Genomic DNA, 11,632 nt, shown 5'->3' with positions numbered 1-11,632 from the left:
AAATTTATGTCTAGTAGGTATTTTGGGTGTTTAGGATTAATTCATAAATTCATAAATTTATTGACAAGAAAGGCGCAACTGTGAAGTATGGCGCCATTGTCAGGAAGAAGAAAGGTGCGTTTTTTTGAAACAAGCACGACTTGACACTTGAGCTAAGAGGAATTGCAACCTATCCGTTTTTACCATAAGCTTGCTTTTTCTCTTTAACTGTTCAGATAATTTGGATGGCTAGATATGATTCTCGTATAAAGTTCGCACATAAGCGTTCTCACTAGATAACCACTCTTGAGTAAAATGTAAGAGTAAATGCACAATGATTTAGGCCCAGTACGTGGTTTACTTTGTTTGCTTGGTATACAAATCGGACAAGCTGAAGCTGAAATTGTTTACAATTGAGGTACGTGCTGTTCCACATGCAAAACAAAACACAAGAATTTGGACAATCTTCGTACTGCACAAAAGTCTTTCCCAAATGCTCGCTTTAGTAGGGAAAAGAATAGCATAGAAAAGATGATAAAAAAAACATAAACGACTTGGCAAATCGACATTTGAAAGCTGAATTTGCAATTCACTAAACCTAACTATACCACATTGCCGAATGTGAATTGTACCACATTGGTGACCACATCCTCCCATCATATGTGAGAGACAAACAACTCTGACCACTAAGAATTGAATGTGGTCATGTAGCATCGGTCTTGTAGAGTTCACCGTCAGATACATCGTGCTTTCTCCACTTTCACGGCCTCCTTGTTCAAGCAACACTACACTGTAATCGAAATAGGGAGATAGAGAAGAAAGAAATGAAAATTTACAATTGAGAAGAAGGTATACAAAATGAAAGCTGCACTTTAAATGTTTAAAGCAAAGCAAAATTGAAAGAGTTAAGGAAAAAATTAAACCTCACATTAAAAAATAACAGAAATCTTGTTAATAGAATTAAAGAAAAGACAAACCCCAGTTTGTAAAACAAGACATAGAATGTATGTAAATCACCTTAACAAATTTTACCTGCACAGGTGACTAGCATGATTATGCTAACTATACATAGCAGTTGTAGAGGATCTATAGAATGTTTGAATCCAATAAGCATTTGAACTTTTAAAAAAAAAAAAAAAAAAAAAAGAATGGTATGACATAGCATCACAGAATAATATATGTATATTTTGTATCTACCAAAATAATTCATGATAGTATAGTTTTAATACCAGAGACAACTTGTAGAGGATATAACAAACACTAGCAATATTAGTCTACACCCAATACCTTTTAAAAAACAAGACAATCGAACATTAATGTAGTTGATAAGACCATGACGATGATGATCGAACGAAATTAGGATGGTTTACTCATGCAATATGTACATACCTCTAAGAATCTTCTAATACTTGATCTTCCACATTAGAGAGGAATGTGATCTATCAACAGCATAACTTAGTTGAGAAGACACAGACCCCGTTATTTTATGACTCAACAACTTAGACGTCAATAAGGAGAGCAACTCCTTATGCCGTGATTGCTTTCTCTTCAGTACTTGGATATAAGCAAATAAACCAAGCCACTCAACTTCTCCCTTTTCCAATTGAAGTATTGGTTGGAAGTCAGAACCATTATACACAGAACGCATCCTTCTCTTTATGAGCACATACATGTACCTAAAATCAATGCAACAAAAAGATCATAACTCCTCCAAAAAGAGGATGTAAGAAATCTTGTTATACTCAACATTTTGGATAACTGATTGAATGAGATACCTCGTAAGGAAAACCAGTTGTAGCTAGCTTTAAGTATATCAAGATCTTAGTCAATTATTAAAGCTCAACTAACTTCCATGTGGAAAGACTGCTTATTATTGTTGAAAGACTTAGAAAAGATAAAAGACAAAGTAACAGAAGCATACCCCAAAGATCTCTTGATCATGTTAGCATAGGATCTATTGCAAAGTTTCCATATGTTTGATAAGTCGCGAACATAACAATGGAACTTCATTGCACATAACAAGAACGCTTGGTAGATATTTAATCTCACAACAGATGCTGAATTAATGTTGGAATCAAAGAATATTGGATGACATTTAGGTCTCATATAGTCACACAATTTTTCCTTCAAATGACGACTAGGTTGGCCTTGCCAGCTGACAGTAAGAGTTGAACTTAAATGGTTGCTCAAATACCTGATAAACAGATGAAACAAGATACTCAAAAAACTTAGACCAGGAATGATATTGTTTTGACACACTTGATCATAGTGTTACCGTTACAAAAGGCCACAAACATTACAAACATGCAACAGATAATTATCATCCAGGAAAAATGGGTAATTTAAAACAGACATTGCTTTGGTAGACTGTAGACATGATAAATTTATAACCTCTTCGGCAGTGCATGCATAAAACAATAAATATAATTGTTATTAGTCCTAATAAGTTATGAAATATAAAATTAATCATATAAGGGAATTAACTTTGTGTAGTCTGCCTGAACTTCGAGAGTGCAAGAATTGATAAGCAAACCACAATATCGAAGGAATGATATGCCATCTTCACCAAGGTATACCCTGTTTGATGGCGGCCCAGGCATCTGTCGAATATTAAAATTTACGCCAAACTTTTTCTCATTCATGAAGCAGTTGTAATCCCGAAATCCTCTTTGCAACCTGGAGTAGAAGCTAGAAGCCTGCTTCTTTGAAGTTGAAATGAAAAGAAAGTCATCAATAAATCTTACTAGAAAATGACTAGAGGACAAACCAATTTTATCCTCACTACCACTCTGTGCAGCAGAAGCGTCTTCAAAATTATGTTCACTTGATAAATCTACTCTCGCAGGTTCCCAAGTTTTTTCAAGAAATGGAAAGATCACATTCCTGTCCAGATGTCCATAGTATAATGAGCAAAGCAAAGAAGACAAAACACTTCCTTGAGGAATGCCTACACCTTGCAAATAAAACTTCTTATCCAACTGCAGAACATTGCGTTTCACATGTTGATTTAGATTAAAAAATAGCTCCTGCTTCTTCACAGACCTGCTACACTCCTAAGCATTGAAAAAACAAAACTATCAGCTAAAGCTAAAAAGAACAAGAAAGGAATCAGAATCCATCAAGATGCTGAACAAATTTTAAGCAACTACACAAATCTCCATCCCCTTCCCCATGATCAACCTAAACGAGACCTTCACAGTAGCAGATATAAAGTTACGAAAAATCAAATTTTCCAGTAGTAAATTTGACAAACTAGTACCATCTCAATCCTATGTTCGATTATAGTGTTTTGAATACTATTTTTTCTTCAGTTACAATTATTACTTCATTGATATCAAGCAGTTTATTTTTCTGGGATGGCTTGGGGATAGTAAGTTCATGAATATACAAAGTAAAAAAACTACATAAATTAACACAAAAAAAACAGAATAAATAGTGACATATTGAAAAGATATAAAATTAGTTTACAAAACAATGCCAGACACTTTTTCGAGAATACCCAAAATTACCTGATTAACAAGGACACTGTGCAATGATCGGTGTACGACAGAAGATTTAAATCTCGAGCTGGTATTTTGATCCACTAATATAGGCTTCTCATGAACCCACAAAGATTTCTTTGTGCAAAGAACTTCATAAGCATGTTTGAGAAAGTATTCATCTGTTCTTAGGACATCTTTCATTACACAAAGCAGCTTATCCTGGTCAACAGAATCAAAGGCTTTTGACACATCAGAAACAACAATAAATACATCAGGCATCATTGCCGATCCATTCTTCAAACCAATTACAAAAGGGCACAACTTTCTGTAGACATCATTGTAATCAAACACTGATGAACCTAACTTCTCTGGCTCCTTGAATCGTATAGATTTTAAAACAGCATGTGTATCACGAAGAACACGATTCACTGACTTAAAATGTTCAAATCTGACCCTTCTCTGATGCATTTTTGTTCTTCCTAGTCTTCCACCGGACCGATCTCCCAAATAGAACTCTTGCCTTGGCATTCTTGATGATGCTTTTAAATTTGCTAGCAACCTCACTCCATATTCTTTTGGACAAATCCGGAGCTTTGAAAAACCAAATAATCTTTTTCTTATAATCCTTCTAGTTGTTGCAGTATCCAAGTAATGATAGTTCTGAGCTTTCATGCAAGTAACAGTCTTATTCTTCACTTTCTCCCACACTGACTTTTGATAGTAATATAAATCTTGCTTCCCATTCTCACTCTCAGTGACATAGAAGTTGGCTTGCAACAAAGGAACAATTATAGATGAAAATAACCAATAAATCCAGCTTTCTAAGACTTTTTGTTTTACAAGATGTGCGGCATCATTCAATTTAGTGGATCCTTTATTAATTTCTGAACTTTTTCCATCTACGCCTTTTGGTGCCTGATTATTCATGCAGCAGAAATACTGTTTATCTGATAAAAATGGGAACCTAGATGTTTTCAATTTATGCATACATTGCTTTAAAGAAAATTTTTCAAATCTTCTAAGACAAATGAACTTGGAAATATTTCTTCTCAACATTCTCCAGTTAGAAGGAGTTCCTAGCAAATCTGGTGGAATAATACTCCTACAAACAGCCCATACAAAGGACACCACCTGACTTTTCAAGCAGTAAGACTTAATTGCCTCAGAATGAGAATCAATGGCTGCTGGAGAACCATTGCAAGAATCAGTAGTACAACACTGAGATTTCTTCAGTACACTGTTACCCCGCCTTTCTCCCTGATGAGAGTCAAAATCATGTTACCTTCTTATAAGAATGGTGAAAGTATCACAAAACATAAAACAAGAAATATAAAATGTCAAAACTAAAAGCACTTAGTAAGCCAACTTCATGCCTCGTACACTACCATCATACATCTCACAAAATATCAAAATAGAATGCTGACCTCAAAGATGCAACCAGAATTTTTAATAGCATTCGGATTTGGAGATGTAATAAAACAATGCTTCTCCAATAATCTCAAATGATGGCAATGCCGAGCTCTGCGTATGAGAATTTTAAGCGACTTCACAAGTGAGTGATGCCTGTAAAACATAAGCAGGCAATTAACGTTCATGGACAGGAAGACCACACACACACACACACAAGAAATTTGATAGGAAAGACATTATAAATGGCTTAAAAACAAAGATTACAAGCCTAAGATGACCATAATGATCTAAACAAGTTCTCCCACACACAGAGAACAGAAATCCAAAAACTCATAATACAAAACTACTTAAAAACAAAGGTTGTAGGCCTAAAATCAGCAATCCAAATAGTCATTTCCTCATAGTCAACATAATATATCAGGTTTTTGTGCTCCAAGTTACAAACCAGAAACAACTGCAACCAATAATCATCATCAACATATTTATCCAAAATCTGGTCTCATCAATTTGATAAAAGCCAATGAAGGCACATCAAATATTATTTCATTGACCGATGACTATCATTTTATTGAGACAGCTAAACGGTAAAAACAAGAAACAGGTTTTCTCAAATAACTCTCCTACTGAAAGGCATACCTTATCATGTTAAAATAACAAGAAAATATGAATACTGCACCTCAGAATGAATGCACATTCCAGGGGCATGGAATGAAAGACTTCCATTCCAGTGTTTAAAAATTCTGCGAAACAAAAACCAGGGAATACCTTTTATTCCCATTCCCATGTTTCGTTTGTGCAGAAATAGGAATTAAAATTTGTTCAGATTTCCAATAATACCCTTATTAAAAAGGAAGAAATGCCAATCATTTTTAAAGCCAAAAGTTGTATTTTTAGTTTATAATGGGGGCAATTCAGTCACAAGAAAATGAAATAGATCCATTTCCAAAGCAAGGGAAAAGCAAATCCAAGGAGGTCAAAGGGTTTCACGTTCCCTGTTTCATGGGAAGTTGATAAGTTGATAACCACGCAGCAGATATGACATTCCTATGAATATGCTTGCTAAACATGGGAAGGGAATCTCATACCCATTCCCAAGTCACTAATCTGTGAACCAAACAGGTCCTTAGCCATTAGACTCATACTGGCTAGTAACTAAAAGCTACCATCTACGCATTCCTTATAAAACAACTACAACAGATAGTCCGGTACCACTGAAATTGAAGCCAAAACCATAAGGCACCACCAAAATTAAAAATACAAACCATTATTCCTGAACAGCATAAAATTAAAGATTATGTTGTAACTCCAAACTGTTATCAAGAATAATGAGCAGCTTACAGGCATGCAGAACCCATGAGACAAGGACCACTTCCATGAGGACATATCTTGGACAGAGCACTTTCTATGTCCGACATGCCAAAAATACACTTAACAAGAGACTCTGCACCGACAGAATTGGGCTTTACAGAATTCAGCACATCTGAAGATCATTAAGGACAATGCATTCAATATCGTTTGAAAAAGATAATAATAATACACAAAAAAGGCAGCAGGAACGTATAAGTGTACTGCCAAAAGAAACCTAAGATTCTTGGGGAATATATTATAATAGGAAAAGAAAAGAACAAGATGGCAGCATACATAATCATCATTTTCCAGGGAATTATGCATGAAAAGTAAATTGTTGAGATAAATATATGCTGAGATGGTAAGGTATATTTAAAATGGACAACAATGCATAAATAAACAAAATAAAATGCAAAGAATATAAACATATAGATTTTGATCACTTGGTCACTATCGACCTTGAAAATCCAAGGTTACCAATCATTAGGTCAAAATCCAATAGTTTCTTCAAATCCTAGAATTAATGCCAACCATTGGAATTTAATCCAACATATGGTCACCATGGATTCTTATGGTCAATGGTAATCAAGAGACTGGAACTGTACATCTTTCTAGTAAGTATGTATGTATGTACACGTACAGATATATACCACACACCAAAACTAGTACAAAAGGATACGTCTTTTGGGGAAAACTGATAATGAGCGTTCCAAGTTAAAGAACATGGATTTTCTGTCTATTTCAGCCCCTTTGGCAACCTTTTGTGGAACTTGGAACCCCAAACAAGAGCACTGCCATATAAAAACACTTGAGTAAAGTACACATGGACGGCAAATAAACAGAAAAGAAACTTACTAAAGTCTGTAAGCCTCCAACATTTCAGACCTTTTTTTCCAATCAAACGGTATTGAGGAGCCCCTCCAGAGAGGCGGGATTCAGACATTTTACACAAATTTTGAGTAAGAAAATTGGAGGATTTGTCAAAGCACCTTTGTATCATGAAGACCTGAGCTCGGTTTCAAGCAACAAGAAAGCCTGCCAGGTAAGCTCTCTTTGTCAGCAAGAACTGTTGTGAAAGGACCCTTAACGCTGGTTTCTTGAGAAGTTAATTGTCTGCGCTTCCTGCAGCGCTGCCATCTAAATGGTCTTTTACGCTTCTTAAGCCTTTCTGAACTCTGTTGAAGTTCATGATTTAAATTACCCTCATCGCCATCGCTAACAGTGCTGGTTGTTTCCATAGCTGCTTCAGTATGTCCATGCTTATTCCTATCAAATCCACTATCACTGCAGGTAACAGAACTGAATGTTTCATCAGTGCTGAAAGAACTACCAAGCTGCTGTCTCTTCAACATTGACTGTATGTTATCATCTCTTTCCCTCTTTTTCCGGGGTCCTGAGATAAAGTTGCAGTTCAATCATCCGTTAAGAGGTAATTCTAGATATAAGCAAGTAAAACAACATAAGAAGAACAAAAAGCTTAAAAATCATAAATCAGAGACCTGGAGAGATCATAAGAAAAGAAGTGGCTCCATGAAAACACATTATAAATCAACATGGACGTAGAAACACACTGAGTAAGAGCAGACCAAGAAAGATCAGGCATTGTAAATTCCCTAAATCCTGCAACTATGGTGAGGGCATAACTAAGAACCATGATCAATTAGTAACATGTTAAAGGATTAGCATGTTATTTACTATTCTAGCCATATTTCGCATCTCTGAAGAACAGATATTTATCTTATATTCTCTATTCCTTGTGTGTCTAGAATTGTATAATCTATTGACTTCCTGCGCTAACCGTTTAATATGTCTAGTACCCAATATATCACTTGAAAAATGGAACAATCCAATCCCCTGCATTGATCAAGAGAAAAGGAATTGCCACATATACATGCTCAAAACACAATGAAATGCTAAAAAATTTGATCCTTTTATCCCCTAAACACAAAGCGCGACTGCACGTATATGAATCATGATTTTCTCAAGATAATAGAAGATATGTATACGTCTTCTGATTACTTCAAAACACAGTACATTACATTATAAACTCACGATTACCACATGGATTTTGCAATGACTGTTGATGTAGTGCCTGCGGTGCAGGCTTCAACTTCTTCGGACATAAGTTACTGATAGGAAGACCTGTGACCTGCTCATGTTTCTTACGCTGAATTGGCAAAAATATAGACGCATTCCTTAGTAAATAAACCATAATACCATCCCCAACCTGCCATACAAAATTTTCACCATAATTGAATTTCAAAATCCGAACGTAAAACTAAATTGCATCATTAAGCACAAGTAATCAATGTGTAACACTAACATACCCTTTCTAATAGAAGACACCAAGCCGAAGAATTTAGAAGCTCCACAATGGGGCTTGACTGATTACACTGCCAAATACAAACAATAAAAAGAAAAAAACAAACATTATATTCTGTATGTCTATAATGAAATTCCATAAATTCAAAATATAGATAAAAAAAAAAAGAAAACGTATTTACCTTATCATAACCAGTACATATCACATTGGAAGACAGAGGTTGCTCAAGCATCATCACTTCAATCACCGCTCTCACAATCTGAACACAGTAAAACGCAATTTTTACACAAACAAACAAAAACAACACAAGGAACCAAATATATATTCATGTGTATGACTACGAGTACCTCAATTTGGGACCAATGAGAGTCGGGGGAAAAGTGAGCAAGCGTAGGGGCGCGTTCCCAGACGACGTAGCAGTGGTTGAGGAGGTTGCGGTAATCGGAAGGGTCGTGGGGTCGGAGAATGAACGACATGCCGTTGGGCCCGCTGCAGCTGAGGCAACGGCGGCCCTTGCAAAAACGACAGTCGTCGGGGACTGACGACGAGGAATGAGGAGGGAGTAAGGAGGTGATGGCGTCGGCCAATGTGCGCGGCCGGTTATGGAATAACCGGCGGAGGACCTCCGGAACGCAGCGTTTCTTCCGCATTTTCTCGGAAAGTGGGCAGGAAAATTGGAGGCCTGAAAAGTGAACTTTTTTCTTGGTTGGCACAATGGACAGGACTGGACTCTGAAGAGACGAGAAAATCTAACGAATTTTAGAGGGGTAATAAAAGTGCGCCATTTCAGGTCAATTGTTTTTTTGCTGGGCAGTTCCATTAAAAAAGCGCGGATTAGGTTCGGTCAAACCACTAAATTTTACAAGCGTAGTTCCCCTCTTTTCTTGGGATTTTATCACAAATGATTCCCGACGTTTGCGAAATTATCATGTTTCTCTGTAACTCTTTTTTGTGATACTAATGGTAAGGTTATCCTCCACACATCAAAATGATCACCGCTGTTAACTTGTGTCAAATATTTTGTTGAAGTACTGACGTGGCACATGTGGGGAGCCCACATATCCAATGATATAGAGCCACGTGGCTTTAAATATAATATAATATATTTTAAATTTAAAAATATTTTAGTATACTTAAAGACACATGGCTCCATATCATTGAATATGTGAGCTCACCACATATGTCATGTCAGCAATTTAACAGAATATTTGACAGAAGCTAACGGCAGAGACCATTTTGATATGTGAAGGGTAACCTTAAGCACATGGATCATTTGTGATAAAAAGCCTTTCTTTCTTTTTGGATTCAAGGTGGGCAAAAAATTGCACAAACAAAAGCCATTCAAACCAAACTAGTATGAGCAGTTTGGCTTAGTCATTACATTTAAAAGGTGTAATCTTGAATCAACTTAAGCGAAATCGCATTTAATTTGATTCAGTTCATCTTATTTGGAATCAAGTGACTCGATTTGGTGTCGTACGTTATTTAGCAAACCAAAACAGAGAATCGAAAAAATTGGTTTTCACATAAGAAAATCAATTGCAACTTGTCTTACCAGATAACAAGATTTAACCTTCTTCTTGTCTCTTTTTTTTTTTTTTTTGGTGTCTCGATCTGAGTGGTCGTCTCAATGTTATCTTGGTTTTTGAAACACCTAAGAACCCTAATCCATCTCATTCCATACCCGCAACCTCCAACCCTCTCTGTCTTTCATCTCTCTCTGGTTGGTAGAAGCTAAGACGACTCAATTTTCAAGTTATAGTGTTGTCCTTATTAAGTACATTTTTACAATTCCAGAGACCAAATTGCGATGAAAAAAAAAATCTAGAACGAAAGTTGAACAATCTCTTAAAAATAAGGGCAATTGTATAATGAACTCTTTTGTAAGTAGTGTTATTGGTCAGGGAGGGTAAGGTTCAGTTTAGAACCTAAATCATTAACCATACCAACTATGTCATATCATGATTTTCTCAACTGTAACCAACAAAACGTTATCAAAATAGTTCAATTCAATTTACTCGAGATTCTCATGTTGCCCTCGTATCCCATCTCCTCGATATCATTTATATTAAAAGGAAACATATGTTGATTTAGTATTGTCGGAAGTAAAAATGGTAAACTCCCTAACACTTTATGGGGAATTTTGAATATTATCCAAATATGAATATGTATGAAATGCATTGTCGATGCTTCCTTGAAAGGCATTTGCTTTTTGTTACCAACAAAAGGCATTTGCTTTCGCGGCCCATAAAACGACAATTGTCTCCCAATAGTTTGCATTTCTAGCCTTTGAACCACAAAAGGACACATGGATGCCTCAGATTGCAGCCTTTTTTATATTATGCTTAATTGCTTGCGTCCAGATTCACAAAACCGACTTCAAAAGCCAATTGCTCTCCAATTAATTAGGTGCGTGTGTTATGCTTTCAAATTTGCACGAAGTGTTTCTTTTTATTTATTTATTTTTTCTTCCTATTTTGTCGAAAATTAAATTCATTGAAAAACAAGGAAAAAATTACAGAGGGGCTGGATTGGAAGTGGGCTGGTACAACCCACACTCTTATTGGGGGCATAACCTAACATAGCACTTACAAGCAAGAGCTTCTCTCCATGTTTCTTTTTTTTCTTTTTTTCTTTTGTTAGTTGAGAGACAGATTATAGAATGTTTCTTAGTCAATAAATACATAAATAAAGCTAATCAATTTCTTAGAATAATCAAACTAAAAATAGAAATAAACCCTAGTCGCAAAGAAAACCCTCTATAAGAGTCCAAAAACATCCCAGATTGAGGAGAGACAAGAAAAAAACAGTATTTCTGAGTTGTAAGTTTGGCTTAAAATGACGCTTAATGTTAGTAATATGAGTTTGGTAGTTTTTTGTGCACCTCTTATCAACTTTTGTTGCTTTTTTTGAGCTTGTTGCTTTTGCTATTTGACATATTAGCTATGTTGTTGAAAATTTATTTATTGAAATTTGTTAGTTTGTTAGTATCCGAAGCTCGATGGTGAGGATTACGTTAGGATAAAAGATTTGTGATATTAAAAATTGTATAGAGTAAAAATATGGATTCTCATGTCAGATGTATCAAAAT

General features: G+C 35.7%; 1 protein-coding gene across 4 annotated transcripts; it reads right to left on the bottom strand.

Annotated features, from left to right (window-relative positions):
• LOC18785373 (telomerase reverse transcriptase) lies at window positions 333–9,373 on the bottom strand. 4 transcript variants are annotated; one of them, XM_020558417.1, is made up of 13 exons: window positions 8,889–9,372; window positions 8,723–8,800; window positions 8,546–8,611; window positions 8,271–8,445; window positions 7,208–7,611; window positions 6,898–7,009; window positions 6,210–6,351; window positions 4,886–5,024; window positions 3,489–4,718; window positions 2,464–3,032; window positions 1,901–2,173; window positions 1,369–1,655; window positions 333–769 (listed from the first exon to the last, which is right to left on the bottom strand). In XM_020558417.1, exons 1-12 carry the CDS (start codon window positions 9,189–9,191, stop codon window positions 1,382–1,384), a joined length of 3,765 nt encoding a protein of 1,254 aa, XP_020414006.1. In that variant the 5' UTR covers window positions 9,192–9,372; the 3' UTR covers window positions 333–769; window positions 1,369–1,381. The 4 variants fall into 4 exon arrangements, with proteins under 4 accessions (XP_020414006.1, XP_020414007.1, XP_020414004.1 ...); XM_020558418.1 differs by having other exon boundaries at window positions 8,277–8,445; window positions 8,889–9,289; XM_020558415.1 differs by having other exon boundaries at window positions 8,546–8,800; window positions 8,889–9,373.

This window comes from Prunus persica, chromosome G2 (assembly GCF_000346465.2).
Source record: "Prunus persica cultivar Lovell chromosome G2, Prunus_persica_NCBIv2, whole genome shotgun sequence".
Taxonomy (NCBI): Eukaryota; Viridiplantae; Streptophyta; class Magnoliopsida; order Rosales; family Rosaceae; genus Prunus; species Prunus persica.
This window is presented reverse-complemented; position numbering and strand designations above follow the sequence as displayed.